This window comes from Sminthopsis crassicaudata, chromosome 4, assembly GCF_048593235.1.
Source record: "Sminthopsis crassicaudata isolate SCR6 chromosome 4, ASM4859323v1, whole genome shotgun sequence".
NCBI lineage: Eukaryota > Metazoa > Chordata > Mammalia > Dasyuromorphia > Dasyuridae > Sminthopsis > Sminthopsis crassicaudata.
The window spans coordinates 406,076,009-406,096,534 of NC_133620.1; the positions used below are offsets into that span (position 1 = coordinate 406,076,009).

The 20,526-nt window shown below is 39.0% G+C and overlaps 2 protein-coding genes across 2 annotated transcripts in view; one reads left to right on the forward strand and one right to left on the reverse strand.

Annotated features, from left to right (window-relative positions):
* Positions 1–3,426: 3,426 nt before the first annotated feature.
* On the reverse strand, positions 3,427–5,179 carry LOC141539644 (uncharacterized). Its single transcript, XM_074262697.1, has 2 exons — positions 4,820–5,179; positions 3,427–4,637 (listed from the first exon to the last, which is right to left on the reverse strand). Exon 2 carries the CDS (start codon positions 4,415–4,417, stop codon positions 3,461–3,463), a length of 957 nt encoding a protein of 318 aa, XP_074118798.1. The 5' UTR covers positions 4,418–4,637; positions 4,820–5,179; the 3' UTR covers positions 3,427–3,460.
* Positions 5,180–5,388: 209 nt separating this feature from the next.
* DUSP10 (dual specificity phosphatase 10) overlaps positions 5,389–20,526 on the forward strand; it is a 44,328-nt gene continuing 29,190 nt past the window's right edge. The window contains exons 1-2 of the mRNA XM_074262696.1: positions 5,389–5,522; positions 7,643–8,493. Coding sequence (XP_074118797.1) covers positions 7,686–8,493 — 808 coding nt within the window. The 5' untranslated portion in view covers positions 5,389–5,522; positions 7,643–7,685. The remainder of the gene's footprint in view (positions 5,523–7,642; positions 8,494–20,526) is intronic.

Consider the following 20,526-nt stretch of genomic DNA (forward strand, 5'->3'; position numbering starts at 1 on the left):
TAATACTTAAATGTATTTGCATATATAACCTTTCCCCATTCAAAAGTAAGTTCCTTGAGGGCAGGAAACATTTTTGTTTTTTCTTTTTTATCACCAAAGCTAGTATTCTTGAAATGACTCTTGATGGAAGCCAGGAACTCCAAAAGGTGAAGAAGGGGAAGCATTTCAGACATGGAAAGTCATAATGGCATTGTTTCTTGTACAAGAAAGGGTGGATTAGTGTGGTTGAACTATGGAGTTCTTGAAGGGAAATCAATGAGACTGGATAGGTAGGAAGAGACCATGTTGTAAAGAGCTTCCAATTCCAAACAGAGGAGTTTACATTTGATCTTAGAAGTAAATGAAAGCAGACATTGGAATTTACAGAGTTTGGTACACAGGTATGTGACACATAGCTAGTTTTAGAAAAATCTCTTTGGCCAATGATTTCTTCATTGTCAGAGTTAGGAACAGAACCAGGTCTTCCTGATTCTAAGCCAGCACTCTATACATTATGCCATATTTCTTTTTATGCTTTATTTCATGAGAAAATGTCTTTATTGGATATTTGTTCAGTGGTTTCCTATTTATTTTCTGTTAATCCATGCTTTTGTTATTATTCTTGGGCCATAAGCTCCTAGAAGGTAAGAATCCTGGCAGCTTAAGTTGCTTTGTATGGTACTTAGCACAACAAAAAACACCTAGAAGCTTCACTGATTTTTAAAATGATGTTTATGAACAACAAAGTGAAGAGTCGTGCCACAAAAAAACCCAAGCCAAATAGGATCCAGACTCTTCTGCCTTTTTTTTTTTCCCATTAGAAGAAAATTGAACATTAAGATTTGCCAACTCAGTGAAGACTTTAATCCTTATTTATACCAAGTCAGGTACATAGCATTGGCTGGCTGCTACTAAAATATAAACAGCCAGGACAGTATTTCAGATAGGATTTCCACATTTATGATTCAAAAACAGGGACAAAGTCACCTCTTTACATTTGAAGCTTGAGAAGGGGAGTGACTTAATAACCCCTCTTGGAAAAAAAATCTTCCTACTATACTTAATATAAGTTCAAACTATCTACTCACAAGGACATTTGATAAATATTTGATATGTATACATGTACTTCTGCAGAATATCCAGTCAGATTTGACAAAGTTAAATGTATATGCTCTCTTTCCCAACTATTAGCTTAATTGTGACCTGCAACTGGTTAAGAAAGAATAATCACCTTATTAAATTTAAGTCAAACTATTGTTTTTATTTATTTATGTTATGTATTATTATATCTATATGTATTATATTTTTATTTATTTTATTAAAAGCTTTTAAGGTACTGCAGAAATCTCTGGTTTGGATTGAATTAGGCTAATGAGGCTAATAGGAAAAATATGATGTAACTGCTGAGAGATAACAGGTTGCAGCAGAAAGTGTTGTACCTAGAGTCCAGGACACCTAATTTCAAATTTGATCTCAGACACCTATGAACTGTGTAATCCTGGGTCAGTCAGACCTCTCTGCCTCTGTTTCCTCAACTGCATGGTAGCACATATCTCCAAGAGTTCTTTTGAAAATTAAATGACATAATATTTGTGAAAGGCCTGATATACATTAGACACTTAATAAATCCTCATTTTCCTTCTTCCTTATAGGTCTCACATGAACTTTTTCAGTAGGGCCACAATGTAAGAATAAAACTCTTCTTTAGATACCCTGCATTTGTAGATGGGAATTTTATTTTGTCAAAGGAGTAGCATTTCTACCTTTTCTCTTTTTTTAATCCCATAATAATTCTATAAGAACAACAAGAGACAAGACAAGTTCAACAAGTTCAATTATATCCATTTTAATTGTAAAAGTTAGGGAGGACTTTACAAAGTTTTTTTTTTTTTTTTTAATACATAATTTCACTAAATCATTACCATAATTCTGTAAGGGAGAAAATGATAACTACTATTATCCCTACCTTATTGATGATGTAACTGAGACTCAGAGCAATATGTTTGGGTTTTGAGCTAGAGGACTTGAATTCAAATCCTACTTACTTACATAAGACCTTAAACAATTTGTCTTACATTTCGGATGAATCCTTACTAGTTCTCTGTTTATAACCTTAGAGAGATTAAAGTCAGTTGAAAAAATCTTGGGAGTCCCAGCCTTGTTACTTATTACCTTGAAAATATGGGTAAATCACATTTTATCTATCTGGGCCTCAATTTTCTCACCTGAAAGATGAAGGAGTTGGGTCACATGACTACTTGTCCCCTTCTAGTTTCCTGACCCAAACTCAAGTGTTCCAGATCTGATATTTGTTCTACTAACTTCACAGCTGCCTTCCCAAACTGTTAAAGTAAAATAAATTCCAATGTATTTTAAGAGACCATATCTTTTATAATTTACACAACACTGATCATATACATTAATCCCATTCGGTTCTTTGAAATATCTAATGTGAGACTACATTTATCCCTCAAAGTAGTTAATGCAAGAAAAAAAAGTTATCCCCATATATTAAAAATAGGGAAACTGAGGCTTAACAGTGTGAAATGATGTTCAAAGTCACCCAACTATACCTTGGTGCTGCTGAAAGTGGAACCCAAGTTTCCAGGCTTTCATAGTTGAGGAAACAGTTATTGGTATCAACTTTGAAAAGTACAAATAACATAAATTGTCAAAACCAAGCTCCCCAAATCCTGGATTTATTTTACTCTTCCCCCCCTCCACTTCTCCTCCCCATCCTTCTCCCTCTTCTTCCTCCTCCCTGATTCAACAGTATATTTGGAAGGAAGAGCAGTATAACAGCAAACCTTGTCACCTAAACTAAGGAGTAAAAATTCCATAATACCCAATTCTGATTTGCTCAGCATTCAACTTTTCTGGCCATGTTTAGGCAGCATTTTTCTAAAGGTACAGAGATCAGTTAATATACCATTAATGCTTATGTATGTATGTGTTGGTGGGGGGGAGGGAGAGGGAAGAGGGAAGTGGTACTCCACAAATTCTTTTCATTCCTTCCCCAACTTCTCCTTAGTGGACCAGTTATTTGTTAAAAGAAAAAGAAAAAAACTATATGGAAAAAAATAATTTCCTTTGTATTTACTTCCCTCTCTTCAGGAAAGAGAGAGAGAGAGAGAGAGAGAGAGAGAGAGAGAGAGAGAGAGAGAGAGAGAGAGAGAGAGAGAGAGAGAGAGAGAGAGAGAGAGAGAGAGAGAGAGAGAGAGAGAGAGAGAGAGAGAGAGAGAGAAACACACAGAGGGAGGGAGGGAGGAAAGGAAAGAGTTGAAAGGACCAACTTTTAAGAGCATCTGTTTTCTGCAGCTGGCCAGCTGACTACAATGCGATATCTTCTGATATGAAGGTAGACACTTAAGGCAATTATATATATAACTGCCACTAAGGAAGATTATTTGGCTTTGAGACTTAACCATAACTCTATATACCAAACCATTGAAAGGATTCATATTGTATTTCTCCGCGACAATTATTTTAGTTTTCCCGCCCCACTTCTCTTTGGTAGGATAAACATCCCGTTTCTTGGGGTACTTTTATGTTGCTGAAACTTTTTGGAGCCTCCCCCCTTCCTTTCGGCCTTCTGGGCACCTTTCCCAACATCTTTCTGGCTTGGTTTAAAGAAAGAGTCTTCGGCCCACCTACATCCCTCGAAGTAAGAGCTGTCTGCAGATGATCTCATTTTCCCCGGAGACTCTCGGAATCTAGAAGTCACATGAATTGGGATGTAAGACTCCGTCCCCCCAAGGATCTGTGGGCCAAATTCGGTTTTGTTCATTATATTTTGCCTCCTCTTCTTCCCCCCTCTGTTTCCATGCCGCTCAAGTTTTTCCTTTTTCCCTTCTCCAGGAGTCTTGCGGCCTGAGTGGGTAATCTTAAAACAGAAGGGCCCCCCCTTGAAGTTATTGCACTGGGTGGGGAGGTAGGGGGGTACCGACGCACAGAACCGGCGGGTGCGTCTGGACGAATTCTCCGGATCTCTAAAGCCCAAGTTTCGAGATGGGGCCCTAGTGCTGGGAGGAGGGACTGAGGGGCACCTGCACAGCCAAAGCTGTCGGGGTTCCTTTAGTTTGCACTTTAGAAACCGGGGGGGCACCGAAACGCTCGAGTCTGCGCCCGGAGCTTGTACCCAGCAACGCCTAGGGGAAACGACCCGGGTCCACAGGCTGCCATCGCCTACCCTCCCATCTTTGGACTTTTTTTTACCCGAAGGATGCCGCGCTCTGGACCTTGCCCAGCGCCGCGGCTCTACTTCCTCCAATGAAATCGGGGAAGGTGGAGGTGTGGCCGGGGAACTAGTAGACGATTCTTGGAGAACAGGCTGTTTGGTATTGGTGCCCTGAGACACTTTCTTCTTTCGCTCTTCGGGCGCCAGCTGCAGTTGTCGCCTCGATACGTGCACTATGGGTAGTCTTTGGGGGAGAGGCATTAGGCAAAGCGGAGCGGGGCTCGGACTCTGGCCAACACAGGTTGCTGAGTGATGCTTAGACTGAACTCTCGGGATTGGACGAGTGGAAACTTCTCATCTTTTGCCAGACAGGCGGAGAGGGGCCGGCGGAAGAAGGAGCGGACCTAGAAGCTCCCCGATATCCTTTCCTCAAGAGAGACGGTGCCGAATCTGAAGTTCTCCAGTGATCAGCTTCGAGATACTGAGGGGGGAGAGACGAAAAGAAAAGCCACCGCTGGGGCTTAGCGCAGATATAACCTGAGCTCAGGGGACGGGGACTAGGCTCACAGAGTTTTTAAGTCCATCTCGAGCCTTGGCGATTGGCGTGAATCCCCCAGAATGGGCTAGTAAACATCACAGTCTCGAATAAAACCGGTTACTTACAGTTTCCTTCAAATGCGGGAAGGCGAGTCTTCTCTTTTAAGTATTCAGAAAGTTACTTATTCGGGGACTTTTTTTTTTTTCTTTTTCTTTTCTTTTTTTTTCTTTTTTTACCGTTTCTTTCAGATTAAAAAAAAAAAAAGAAAAAGAAAATATTAAACATACATTCGTAATGTCTCTGCCAGAGAAAGGGCCTCTTCAAGCGGAAAGAGACTTTCAGCCCAAGTGGAAAGTGCAGTCCATTGACAATTCAGTCCAAGAAGGGGTTAACTGCATCCTACTGGTTCAGTTTACATGTAAATAGAGAGCAGCTGCTCCTCTCCAGCTCCGGCAGGCTCTTTTAAGTTTTTGATTGGCTGCCAATGACATCACCGCCCGTGTTATAACATAGAGGACCCGAAGCAGCGTCGGATGAACCCTCCTTAAAGAGACAGGGCCACGCCCTCGACTCCGCCCCTTCTCGACACCCATTGGCTACGGGCTGCTATGAGGTGGCATTTGGGTTTCACCTAGAGTCTATTGGCCCAGTCACTCATCCGTCCGCGCTTGGCCCGCCTCCTACGAACCTTACATTTACAGTGTAGCAAAAGAGAAAGTAACTATGTTGCAGCTGGAGATCAATGAAGCTAAGTGAATGGGGCTTGGATGTACAAATCGATAGCCACCGTGAAGCGCCCAATGGTGGAGGGATACACTTGTTTATGAAGTAAGTGGAAGTCGCCGCCTCCAGCCTGGGAGGAGAGGAGGAGCGGAGGTGCGGGGTAGAGATGGGTTTGTGAGTGTGCGAGGCGAGACTCCCCTTTTTGGGGGGAAAACGAGGTAAGGCTGGAGGGCTTGGGGCCGGTGGCTGCGCTACTCTGTGCCTTGCACTCGCTGCGGTCCTCTGGGGCTGGGAGAAGCGGCCCGAGGTTGTTGGGGCTTTGCGGCAGTTCCAAGCGTCGGAGGCGCGCGGGTTCCCTGGGCGAGTGACTGGGAGGTGCAGGGACCGGAGTGATGTGGAGTAGAGGGGAAGGCGCTGCTTAAAAATCCTCTCATCACCTCTAGCCCCTCTCTGCGTGCGGGGGAGCAGGAGGCTCTTCTACTTCTCTAGTAAATGTGGAGTGCCAGAGTTCGTGGTTCACGGGAAATATAAATCCGACCCCTGCTGCAGAGATGCAGAGAGCTCCGATATACTATGTGCGTGTGAGAGATGCCCCGTGCATCCGCCGCGCACTCCGTGTGGACGTAGGGAGCAGTGGTGTGTGTGTGTGTGTGTGTGTGTGTGTGTGTGTGTTTGTGTACACACACACAGTCTCTCCGGAAAGGATGGCTGGACAGATCCCGGCAGGTAACACAACACTTCTGTGCTTCCTGATGACACGGAGCAGTTCTACGGCATTCTCACATAGTACTCATTCTTCCACGAGACCCTAGGAGAGGAGGGGGAGTGTGAATCCTTTGCTGACATCTAAAGGTGGGTAAGGGAAATCTTAATTAAAGCCCGTAGGAGATGTGGTCTCTGTGTGTGTATGTACAGAGGTAGAGATGGATACAGGCGTCGATCCGGCACTGTGACATTTCGTTTTTCTTTGTGAGAATCCGGTAATTGCATATAAAATGGCATTTCTCCACTGTACACAGGTTTTAAAGTTGGTTGGGTGAGCCATTCCTCTCTGGGGTTCGGGTCTGGCTGGCTGGCTGCTACAGGGCTGGGGTTCCGTCCGACAGGAAGGACCCTGAGTTTTCACAGACACATCACTGTGGGTCTCCAAAGCAGAGCCAGTTTTACTAACATAACTGCTATTTAAAAAACATTTTTCAAAATCAGGAAATCTTTTTAGATCGTTAGATGATTTAAAGTTCAAAAAATATGAATAGAAGGCGATAGGCTGTGATGTTTACTACTGAGGCTTGCTACATTCTGGTCTACTGCTGCGCTGACAGAGGCATCTGCTTTGTGTATGGGGGCTGGGGGTAGAGGACACCAGGCAGAGGAGAGGGGATTGAAGAAGGAACCAAGGAGGCTGGTTGAGAACAGGGGAGCAAGGACTGATGGATCCACTAGGGTTAGGATTTCCAGGCCTGACTTTGAGGCTTGTTTTAGTGACACCCTTGTCTAGTGGCGATGAAAAGTAGATAATTCCGATTAGGGTTGAGACTACTAGTAGAAACATATTACTGTATTATACTTTGTTCAGGGTAGGTAGTACACACGGCAGCTTGGGATGTATTGACTATTCATGTTAGTAACAGGGCTTCTCTTTCATTTTGATTTGACGAAAGTTGACAATCCCATCCTGATCTACCTAGCAGTGTGTTTCTGTGATCTGTGCCAGTGAGTTTGTGCAGTGAGCAAAGGCAATAAGAGCCTGCATTAGTAGACAGCTATATTTCTCAGACAGTTCAAGTTTACTTCTGCCTCCCAGAGGAGGGCAGGGATTAAATAACCCTATGAGATTCCATGTAGCTCTCTGATTTGGTGATTCTTGGTGCTTTTTAAAGTCTTACTCTTACTCTTAAATATTAAGACTCAATTCTTTTTAAAATTTGATTTTTGATATCCTAAATCCTAAAAGACAAAATTTACTTCCATTTGCATGGGTTATATATTGCCCTTAAGTGTGCGGTGTCAGAGTAAACTTAGGCCAATTTGGTTTGCATCCTCTTTGCATACATGTGAAGGAGCTGGATTCTTTGGAACTTGCATGGTTAAAGACATTTAGGCTGACTTTGCCCAGATATAATGGCAAGTCCCCTTCGTCAAACTGAGACATAACATGCAATAGCCTACATTTGTGATCTCTTGTATCATGTGACTTTTCTTTTTCTTTCCCCCTTTCTTTACAGATTATCTTGAGTTCTTCTTGAATCGCCAGTTTTCAGCCTCCTCATGCCTCCATCTCCTTTAGACGACAGGGTACTAGTGGCACTCTCTAGGCCAGTCCGACCTCAGGATCTCAACCTTTGTTTAGACTCCAGCTACCTTGAATCTGCCTCTTCTCTCAGTGATAACCACGTAGCCGTGATCGCCACCACCGTTGTGACTCTCAAGGCTGCGAATCTGACGTATATGCCCTCATCCACCTGCTCTGCCCGCTCCCTGAATTGTGGATGCAGCAGTGCCAGCTGCTGTACTGTGGCAACTTACGACAAGGACAATCAGGCCCCGACCCAAGCCATCGCTGCCGGCACTTCGACCAACATAGGCACCTCTACTGTCTGTCCTGCCAACCAGATGGTCAACAACAATGAAAATCTTGGCTCTTTAAGTCCATCGGGTGGAGTGAGCAGCCCCATGTTGGGTACCCCCAAGCCACTAGCCAGCATCAAAATAATCTATCCCAACGACTTGGCAAAGAAGATGACCAAATGTAGCAAAAGTCACCAACAGAGCCAGGGTCCTGTCATCATTGACTGCAGACCATTCATGGAATACAATAAGAGCCACATCCAAGGGGCTGTCCATATTAACTGTTCTGATAAAATCAGCAGGAGGAGATTACAGCAAGGCAAGATCACAGTCTTGGACTTGATCTCCTGTAGGGAAGGCAAGGACTCTTTCAAGAGGATCTTTTCCAAAGAAATCATAGTTTATGATGAGAATACCAATGAACCCAGCCGGGTGATGCCTTCCCAACCGCTTCACATAGTCCTAGAGTCACTGAAGAGAGAAGGCAAAGAGCCTCTGGTTTTGAAAGGTACTTGATCTTTTCCCTACCTCACCCTTAACCCATTCCTTTGGGATTCTTCTGTGTTTTTCCTTTTGTTTTGTTTTGTTTTGTTTTTTTTTTTCCTTTTGGATTTAACACCAATTCTATCCCTCTTCACAAAAACCCAATACTCCCAAACTTTTTTATCTTTTTATCTTCCTTCCTCCAAGAGTACTAAATTGAAATCCAGGGGCCTTGAGTTCTGGTCCCATCTCTGCAACTGGCTACTTGTGTGATTCAAAGAGGGGAGCTGCTTAGCCTTTCTCAAGGCTTCTGTTCCTATATCTGCAAAACTGATAAAGTAATGATTACTCTGTTTGCTTTGTTAAAGGTGGTTGTGAGAATAAAATGGACAAATGTATGTGAGAGCATTTGTAAACTAGCAAGTGGAATCCTGATGTAAGGTGCAGGGAGTGGTGGTGGTATTATTATGAGATACTTCATATTATTTCTTACCTGTCATTGGAGCTGGAGCTGAAGGAAGAGGGAATTAACTACAACAACAAAACAAAACAAAATAAAACAAACAAACAAACAAACAAAAAAAACAATGTCAAGTTTTGAAACATACTTCTGTCTGAAGAATGGTTCTCTCCCCAAAACTTCTCCACTTCACAATGTTTTATCTGCTTTGGAGAGAATGGTTTAAGCATAAGACAGCTTTTTAGCTTTTCTCTACATGTCATTGTGGTCTGGAAAATCCTCTTTACACATATTTTCTTAAAATATACCCATATCTTTACTAAAGCTTTGAAGGGATAAGTCCTTTTATAACATGGTTCTGTCTCATCTTAGTTCTTTCCTAGATGTGAAAAAGTGGGTTGTCTTTCCATAGTACTCTTAGCTCATCAGTATTGGAAAGGCAAGCAGCTTGAGAGGACTAGAGTTGTTTACAGTCTGGACACTATGTTCCCCCACAAGGATTATTCCAGTATCCCATCACACCTTGCTTTAGATGACTTGCTTTAGATGACAGCTCTAGTCTTCCTATTACCCTTAAGACTGTTAAATATTCTCCCAATTGCTTTTGTTACCAAGTCAGCACTTGGATGATGCTTAAATTAAGTTTAATCTTCTTTTTATTACCATTCTTCTTTCACCTTGCCCACAGAGGAAAAGATGTATGCTCTTGTGCCACTTCAGTTGTATATTGATAGACTTTAGAAATCTGACCTGTAACTAGCCTCTAGAAATAGGTTGACCAAAGGTGGTGAGTCTGTTCATTGGGTAATCTGCTTATACAAATTACCAGCACTCATTTTGCTAGAGCAAATTGGGTCTTTTTTGCATGTCTAGTTGTATGTAGTTTCTCATTTAATATTTTCATCAGATTTTGCTCCTACCCTCATATAACATCTGTTAACTGGGAGAAATAAAGTTCGTTCTTTTTCCCCCACTATTCCCCTCTTCACTCCACCCCATCCCTCAACCCCTAGTTTCCTCTCATTGCATGTAGTCACCTAAAAAGTCTGATTCTTCTTAGATCTCATAGGCTATATGATGGGAAACATGGAAGAGATATTTTTCATAATAATGCTGTAAGACTAAAATGGTTTCTTCTCTAGCTGTCATGGACTATAAATCTGTTCAGTTTTTAGTTTGTCTTATGACAAGTTTTACATATACATATATGTGTATTTGTATGTGTATATATACACACACATATATATATATATGTATATATATATATACACATGCATATATTTATATAGATAGACATAGATAGATATAGATATAAATTTATGAATGGATAAAAGAATAGAGGGATTTCTTCAAATGCTTCCTCTGCAACTTTTTGGTCTTTTGGGAAGGGAAGAGGAGGGGAAACAACAGAACCATCATTTGCCTAATGATCTTCTCTTTTTTTTTTTTTCCTTCTGTAGGGTAGCCTCTTAAACATATCTGTTTGGGGATTCTTAACCAAGGAAGGGAATAATTGAAATAAATTCTGATTAACCCCTGGAACTGAATCACGGTGATAATTAGGAAGAGTTGTAGCAACAGTCCTTTGGATTACAGTGAGCTGTGGTTGGCTATGGACATGGATTATAAATCATGGGGCAACGAGTCCCTCTAGTGCAGCCCAGAGCGTACCCCCTATGTCTTATTGTCTGTCTATGCTTCTGAGACTCTGGGCAGCCTGGCCTTGTTCCTCAGTGATAGTGAGATTTCCTCAGTGGGGCGGGACCCATTGCTGACTTCACCACTGGGCGCCCTGGTTGGGTCCTGCTGAGGGCCAGACATTTTCAGGTTGGCGAGAAGCAGGGAAGGTCCGGCTAAGAAGACGCTCAGCGGGAGAGGTTGGCTTATATGTGTTTTTTTCTTTAGATATCCTGTGGATTTGGGTTAAATCTATAACAATGGGGGAAGGGATATTAGAAGCATTTTGTCTTACTTTTTGAGACAGAACATAAGGAAGATTATTTTTTTCATGCACCTGATCTGAAATTGGGTTTATAATAAGACTGTGATCAAGGGAAATAATTCATTTTTAGAATATTCACAGTTCTTTGGGGGTATATGGAATGGATAAGAAATAGGATTCGTTAAGTATACTTGAAACCTAGGAGAAAGTGGAAATTTTTTAAGATTCAACAACTTTATCATGAGGTTTTCCTAAAGTACCCTTGCTTGGGGTCAAGTAAGTTGATTTGCCATTGCTGTTCTACAGGATTTGGATTTAGGAAAGCCAGCTCTTTGGTGGTCTAGGATTTTATTTTGTAGAGTAGTAGCGGTGCCATTTTGAATTTGGTAATTTTTCTTTCTTTCTTTCTTTCTTTCTTTCTTTCTTTCTTTCTTTCTTTCTTTCTTTCTTTCTTTCTTTCTTTCTTTCTTTCTTTCTTTCTTTCTTTCTTTCTTTCTTTCTTTCTTTCTTTCTTTCTTTCTTTCTTTCTTTCCTTTCCTCTTCTTTTCTCTTCTTTTCTCTTCTTTTCTCTTCTTTTCTCTTCTTTTCTCTTCTTTTCTTTTCTTTTCTCTTCTTTCTTTTTTTTGGCAGAGTAGCTTGGAAAGGGGATTAGAGTTGAAGTCAAGAAGTTAAGCATAGTGAGGGAATTAGATGGGTTAAAATATACCATACAGTAGAATCTCTAAATCTTCTTTCATTTATTTTGAGAGATTTCTTTTGCTCCATGTAATCCAGTTTAATTTATGGCTGGCCCATCTGATCCTCCGTTTTATGTTTGTAAACACTGGTTGCTACCCTCACTGTCCAAGTTTTATGTCCCCCTGTTTCAGCGCCATGTTCTCCATTTTTGGCACTGCCTGTCAAGTGAGAAGCTCTTCTGTTACCATTTTAGTAAGGCAGTGTCAGGTTAGGAAGAAACTGATCAGAGATGGTAGAGCCCATGGGATTAGGTTACTGTTCTAATTTACAATCCCATCCCTTAGTGACCTATGTCTGAAACTGTGTCTGATAATCATCATCTTCAGAAAGGCAAATGGCATCAGATGTGAACCTCTTTTGTACCTGGAGAGGATGATCAAAAATGATCAAAATAATCAAGCAAATGTGTGTATATATATATATATATATATCTCCACCCACACATCTACCCACACATATTTCTATATGTGTATTTACAGACACATACATATATGTATATAGAAAGAGAGAGACAGAGACAAGATTGCCTACTCAGCCCTTGTGAAAGCAGGAGATTTCTAATATGGCTTAACTGGAGCCTGGTGAAGCAGGAGAGCCTTGAGAAAGCAAATCTGGGTCTCTGTTAGTTGTTTCTGTGAATCTCCAAGGGTTAAATAAAGGAGTATATTAACTTTCCCTTACATTTAGAAGTCCACTTTTTTGTTTTGACAAAAAGATTTACAGTAACAATTTTAATATCTGCCAACCTGAGCAATAAAAAGAGATGCCTTCACTTTCCTTAAAAGAAAAAGTAAAGTCTGTCTGAAGGGTGGGAGCAGAAAGTTTACTCGTATTGTTTAAAAAAATCTTTTTAAACTAAGGAACCTCCACTGTGAAAAAGAAAGAAAGATTTATCAACTTATCAGGCATTTTAGAGAAATCTTTAAGGATTTAAAGAAGAATTTAAAGAAGACTTGGAGGAATTTTTTTTAAATGCTTCTTGGGAATCTTCTTTTTCAATGTCTATATTTCACAGCTCCCTTATTTTCTTCCTTGTACTCTCTCAAACTGGGAATTGATTACTCTGCTGTGTGACAGCCTTGTCAAGGGACTGATGCATTTATTTGACTATAGAGACACAAAGAGAAAGCTGGGGAGAGAGGTATGAAAGAAAGGTCAGGAAGTTTGTACATGAAGAAGTTCTATGACAGAGTCAAAACCTCTTTTTAGAAAATCTTCCATGATCCAGAGATAGAAATTACATATGATAACTATTTCTATAGTAAAAATAGGTACTGAAAGAAAGCCTTATATAGGCTTTCAAGAGTTTGGTGACTTCCAACATATGATTTTAGCCAGTAGAAGGAGAAGTTATGAAAATATCTCAATTTTCCTGAATTTGTTTTGTTAGTGGCTCAAATACCACCTTCCTACCTCATAAAGATGTTAGGAAGATTTAAAAACAATCAACAAACAAAAAAGGATAACAGAAAATACTCTCTTATGTAAAATTTCTTAGTCTCCAGATGTATTCTGAACATTACCAGGCTGATCTAATAGAAGTAAAGGTGGACAGTGAATTAAATCTGGCTCTTGTTCCAAAGGAGGCAAAAATACTTTGCTAAGGAAATGTGTGTGTGTGTGTGTGTGTGTGTGTGTGTGTGTGTGTGTGTGTGTGTGTGTACATGAACTCGTTGCTATGACCTAAAAATAACTGAGTGACTGCTAACTAATTTAAGTAGCATACAGTTGGAGCTCCAAGTAATTACAAAAGCATGTTGGGCCAAGAGGCCTGAGTGATTTGGGCATATCTTAGAATTATTTATTTATAATGGGATTTGTAAAAAAATGTGATTATAAATCCATCCAGCTGATGTCACACGGCTAAATAATGAGAGTATAAGGCTATAAAGCTTTACTTTTCTGGCCCCTTGTCAGACTGATGTATTTTTAGTTTGAGCTTTAGGAAACACACACACACACACACACACACACACACTCTTGCAATCCAACTACAAAAGTGTTAGAAGAGGGGAAATGAATTGAAAGCAGGAATAATGGGCACATTTAGCATTATGGATGTTGAAAGACATTTTGGGTAATGAGATAAGAGACTACCTTGCCTTTTTATGGGGGGAGGAGGAGTGTGTGGAAAGCTGGAATATATACTGCTACTTGCTACTTTCACTTTGTTGATGGTTATAGCATTTCACTTTCTTTTAGTTTAAACTAACAATCTTTGTTTTTTTTTCCCTTTCCCCTCAAGAACTGAGGAAGAAGCCTACCTTTTTCAACTATTCTTCCAATCTTCCATACAATCATTCATTCCTTTAGGGGCTACTTCCTTCCTTCCTTGTCATTCTAAAATCTTTGGAAATTGGTTAATACCAAGGACTCTAGTAAGTCTGGTAACTTTTTTTTTTTTTTTTGTATTTGAAATATATCAAATGATAATTAAATCTAGACTACACTTGGAGAATTTTTTTTAACTCTTGTCCAGTATTGTTTTCACTCCCAGATGAATATGGGAAGAATCTATGTTCTGGCCTGATACCATTCTCTGCAAACTTTCATTAATCTTTGAAATTCTCACTTTCACATACTAAAAATTGGTGTCTCATCCAGATGTACACGAAAATTGGAATTTAATTGGAATTTGGATCTAACGTTTCTCATTTTCTCCAGGAATTACTTGTTCCTTAGAGTGAAAGAATGCTCTAATTGAGGATGCTTATGTGTTTGTATGGGAGTCGTGAAGAAAGAGAAAATGATTTGAAAGTGATTGAAAGGCAATGATTACTTAATTTTTAGTATTTTTCAAATACTTGGAGCTGGTGGACCTTTAGGCGATCAGGCAATTATTATAGCCCCACCTCATTTCTTGTCTTCCTCCACAGGGTCAGAGGTATATTGGAGGACTATAGACCTACATATAGTCTGAGATATAGTGAGATATATGGAACCACTGAGTAAACATTAGCTCTCCTCATTCCCCACTTCCTGTTAATGGCAAATGGCCAACTTGGTTTGGCTTAACTCATTGCCTTCCAGAAATGCTTCTAAGGGCAACAGCAGGTGCTAATTCAAATTAGAGGGAAAATCTATCCTGGTTAAACAATTCATTTGCTTTTCTTCTCTGTGCATATAGGAAGGGGGGAGGAAAAGCCTTGCAAGGCTGGTGCAAGAACCTTTTGGTACTCTAGGCAGACACAAAATAGTTATGGAAGTCCAGCATGAATTTTGCTTGGTAATGAATTGCCTCTTTTAACAGAACCAGGCAAGTGACTTCAGAGAGGAAGAAGTGATTTATTAGCCAAGGGTAGATGCTAAGTTAGGGGAATTGCTTATTTTTTACCTTCAGAATCATATAAGTTTGTGAAGGTTGCTAGAGATAGTTTCTTGAGTACAGTGCTTTATTTCACATAGAATTTGATTCTTACCACCTAGAAAGTTGTCTCTACATATGTGCTATTTTTGGGGGGAGAATTATGGAACCCCAAAATGGCATACAAGTGGGAAATATGAAAGAATATTGATATATGGAAAAAGTCTCAAATTTTAGACCATTTATAGATACTGCACTCTCTATTGACTAGATCTCTTCAGACCTTAGCATTATGGATTTTCCTGTTTGCAAAGATATGATGTATAAAGTAATGAATGTTGAGGGGTGAAGTAAGTACTAAACCTTCTAGGAGGTCTTTACTATGTGTTCCTCAAATTCTTGCCCTAGAAATGGTGATTAAAATAATGGTGGAATAAAGGAGCATGTATGTGTGTGTGTTTGTGTGTGAAAAGTGTGGTGGTGTTTACATTTCATTGGACTTTTCAATTTCCAGCTAAAAGACAATAAGATTCAGGAGACCTAGATTCAAATTCATTATTAATCAGTAGGGTGATTTGTAGATTTCACTGGCAATTCACAATTGATCTATCCTCAAAAATATTGAGTTTTTTGTGCAATCAGCAGGACTTGTAAAATAAGAGAGATGAACATAAATGCCTAACTGGTATCTAAGGTACTTGGATAAAGGTCTACCAATAGTAATGTTGAGGTCATGGACTCTCCCAAATTACAATTACTTTTAGGACGAGCTCATATGAAGTATAGATGCTTGTTGACTAATTGCTCCACCAACCTAATTTAGAGCTTTTAATATTATAGCTATTATCATGAGGTTCTGCCCTTGGTCATCTTCTCTTTCTGAGCTGTCTCCCTTAATGATTTCATATAATGAAAATTACTCACATTTCTCTCTCTTCCTTTTCTTATCTGCCTCTTTGTCTCTTTCTGTTTTTCTCTCTCCATCTTTCTCTCTCTTCTCTCCACTTCCCCCCTTCAGCTCTACTTGAATAACCCTCTGGAATTTCAAACCCAGACTGTCAAAAATTGAATTTAACCTCCTCCTTCTCCTACACACTTATTATTCTTGTTGATAACCCTATTTGTGTTAAAAGAACCAGCATTCTCAGTTAACTATGCATGAAAACTTCCTCCCCTTTACATTTCACATCTTTTTGATTGATATGCCCTTTCCATTGTATTACGACATATCTAGCACATAGCATGAAGAGAAAGGTAACTAGGATCAATCATTGATCAGAATCATCAACTATATGCCAGGTACTGTGCAAAGTGCTGGGAATACAAATAAAATGAAACAATATCTACTTGCAAGGAGTTTACATTCAATTAGGAGAGACAAAATGAAGATATATAAATATGTGAAGAACAAATATAAAGAGAATAAGGTTTTTAAATTTAAGGTAGCTTAAGAGAGAGGGAACTGAGAATTTAGGGGGAAAGGCTTTATGAACTTATGTTGCAGGATTAGACACTGCTATCTCAGGATGATATAATGGAGAAATGAAGACATTATCCTAAATATTGGACTGGAATGGAGAAAGTAAACACATGATTCTTTGCTTGAAGAATTATCACATAGGAGAACATTGTTCCTCTTGGGCCCAGAGGATAGAACTTGGAACGATAAGTAGAAGATGTTGAAATACAGATTGAGCTTCCATGTAAATATAAACTTTCCAAGAATTTGAGCTTTCTTTAAGTGGAATGGACTTCCTTAGATGTCTTGAAGCATTGCTTGGATGACCTTATCTATTGGTGATATTATGACAAGAAATTCTGTTCAGCTACAAACTGAATCGGCAGACTTCTGAGTTTTCTTTCAACTTTAACATTCTGTCCCCTCTCATTCTCATTACTATCGACCTTGTCCTGATAGTTATCAGGAGATCCAATTAGTTACTACCTGGACTAATGAAAATTAGTTTCTTTAAGTCAAATCCCTATGCCATATTTCTTTCTCCTTTGATCCATTCTTTGCTTTAATCACTTTAAAAGCATAGTGACATTGGTAATTTCACTTCAAAGTCTTTCAATGGTTTCCAATCACCTGCTGAAAACAGGCTGAACTTTTAAAACTGACCCTATATGATCTGGTACCAGCCTGCTTTTTACAACTTTATCTTATACTTCCCCTTTTCACATATTTTATGGTTCTGTCATACTGAACTGTTTCACTGAACTGTACTATTCACATTATTCTTTGTATTTTGAATGTATTCCTTTCCTCATACTAATCTCTCACAATTTTAATCCTGAACATCCTTTTCAGAGCCAGTTCAAATGCTTCCTATTTCATGAAGACTTTTCGATATTTGCTTCCCTACCTTCTAGTTGGAAATTGTATTTTCCTATTCTCTGAAGTATATCTATCACATTCTATTTTGTATTAATTATTTGTGTGTATTTGAATTATTTATACTAATAGATAGCTCATAAGTTCCAGATGACAGAGCTTGTGTCTTACTTATCTTTGTGGCTGTATCTTGTTTTAGATGGATTTTCATTTTAAATATATTAGGGTTGGTTGGCCCTCCCCTTTCAGTTCTGAATTTTAACTTGGGTCATTATTTTCTTGGGATGTCAGTGACCTGTTATACTTCTTCCTTGGAGACCCACAATCAAAAGATATCATCATGTTCCTGTTTGCTTTCTCTTTCATTTTTTTGTTCCCCCTAGCATTGAGTCTATACTGATCTTATTTAAGAAGTGGGTCATGACCTGGATATGATGCTGTCCTCTGAGGTTCATGTTTGCATAGAGTTTTTTATCTTCCCTTTTAAGAAACATGTCCTTATTCTATGCTTACATCTTCAAAATTAATAACATTTTTCTTTACTGGGTATTGCACTAAACTAAAACTTCAACTGGTAACAAACAAGTTAAAAGTTTATGGTCAAGAAAGAGCATCAGTAAATCTCTTGTGTTATATGGTGAAAGTTTGTGATGTGGATTCATTCAGAATTTTTGATTATTCTACATAGACCATCTGTGAAAGGAGGTTTTGTTAAGCAACATTTGTGTGAACTTGATTCTAGAGATAAGGGCTAGGTTACTAAGTGAGATTAAAAAAACAAACAAACAAACCAAGAACCTCTAGCCTTATTTATATTTAATGTTCTAATTACCGATGACTTTTGATCTCAGGGAAACAGCCATAAGGTGAAAAAAGCATACTGGCTAGGGAGTCAAAGGATTCTGATTTAAATTCTGCCTTAAGATCCCTTATTTTCAGTTTTCCTCATCTGTAATATGAGGAAGTTGAACAGTGAAAGTTTCTGAGATCATTTAGCTCTAGAGTGCTGATTTAATTTTAAAAGTAATAGAGAAATATAACAGAATTGCCAACACTTTTCACTTTAAAATCATCTCTATTTCTATTACTTGCACTTATTTATTTATTTATTTATTTTTGGTCCAGCTCCACAATGACTCTGGATTAGGAACATTCATTAAATCTATACACTTTTTTTTTTTTTTTTTCCTTTTTGGGAATTCTAATCAATACATTTCTTTTCATAGTCTCAAGTCTGTCATCAGAGTTCTACAGGTGTTTGACAGTCTTCTTCCAGTCTAGGAGAAAACTCTTAGCATCATTCTTTCATGTTTGCATCATCGTTCATTACTTAGAACTTGGCAAAGCAAGTCACTGTTTGCTAGCAATGAGGAATTTGTTTATCCTTTTTTAAGGAAAGGATCTTTGAACCTACATCACAGTTAAAGAAATATGTGTATGCCTTGCATTATTATTGATAAAAGCTATCTCTCCGTGATATGCTTCAGATAATGTGGGTGGGCCCTTAAGAGTGGTCAAAAGATTTACATTTATTTTCTGGGGCTCTAATTATTGCATTGACAGGAAAACTCTGGAAATTTCAAAAACTTGAATTTAAGAGGCAAAATCACCTCTGATTCTTTTAAAATTATGCATTATTTTGTTCTTTGTTTTTTGCTCATCTTATATCTAGATTTGGAAGGGACTTTGGGGGTTATCTAGTCTAATCCTTTCAATTTGCCCCTGACTAAAGTGTTACAGGTAATGGGTAGCAAAGTGAGTCCTTGACCCCAATTCTACTTAATTCTAATCCAGATCTCCTTCCAATTAATCCCATCAATCCCCTCTTCAATCCTATTCACTCTAGTTTAAAGCTACTAGCAACCCTTCCACCTTCCTATATATTCAATATTATTAAATACGATTATCCTTCATCTACCCTATGGTCCAACCAAACTGATTTCCTTTTGTCTCTTCTACAACCCTTTCTCTTCCATCTCTGTCTTAGCATGGGTTGACTCTCATACCTAGAATGCACTATATCTTCATTATGCCTTTGGAGTCCTTAGCCTTTCCTGATTCTTTCCCTTCCACCACAGCAGCTAATACCTATCACCAAAATTATATATTTTAGCAATAGATCTTTCCTTTCTAGGTTGTAATCATTTGCAAGGCCAGGATTGTTTTGTTTTTCTTTTTGTATGCTCACCACCTAGCATAATACTGGGCACATAAAAGGTACTTAATGCTTATAGAGTGTTCTGTTTCATACCCTCACTAGCCCAATGGAAGTAGGTACAAGTGCATAACTATATTACAAATCTTCCTCCCAACTCATGCATCTTTTACAGATAATAGTATTAAACTCAGGTTAAGTCAGGCTTTCCTATGGCCTGACAGATAATACATGGCAGTGCCAGTTCATAAATTAAATCTCTTGCTATATAATTTGAGTTTATATGATTTTATACCACAAGTGTTAAGAAAACACCTTACAAGAAAACAACATTTTATTTTGTAAGTTTAGATTCTTAAAAGAGTCTCTAATCTCATGTCCACTAAAAGGCTACAGCTTCTCTATGCCCTCTCATCCTGTGGGATTTCTTATCCATGTCCATGTATAAATCCATCAACATACAGTAGGTCCTCAGAGTCATATAATCTTAAACCTCAGAGGTTACCTAGTATATTCATTTACCTGGACAAGAATCTTCTCTATCATATACCTAACTTGGTAACCTAGCTTTTACTTGAATACTTCTTCTGGACTATCTTTGATACTGATATAACTATCTTGTATAAAATGTTCCTTCCCAAAATAACACGCTTCATTTGGCAACATGATTCTATATTTTCTACCCATGGGTGCCCCGGCCTCATTGGCTTTAGAGGGCCAAGCCTTGCCATTTGTTGCTATGGGTAGACCTAGACCATAGGGAGGAGAGAACAAAGACAAAGGAGAGAGAGAGGCAATTGAGGGATAATAAAAGTCATGTAGGGAGGAGAGTTGTAGAATTTTGTTGTTTTTCAACTTTTTAAAGTCTTATTTTAGTTTCATTTGACTCCTTGTGACCCCAGTGGGATTTTTTTGGCAAAAGACATAGGAGTGGCTGACCATTCCTTTTTGAGCTCATTTTACAGATGCAGAAGCTGAGATAACACACAGATTTAGTGACTTGCCCAGGGTAACACAGCTAATGTTGTTTGAACTCAGGAAAATAGCTTTTGACTCCAGGCCCAACACTCTACCTACTATATCACTTATTTACCCAGTGGTGGAATACTAACAATATTGTCTCC

Excerpts from the sequence above, each read along its gene's own strand:
- LOC141539644 (XM_074262697.1), bottom strand. The coding sequence starts at position 4,417 with ATGCCTCTCCCCCAAAGACTACCCATAGTGCACGTATCGAGGCGACAA.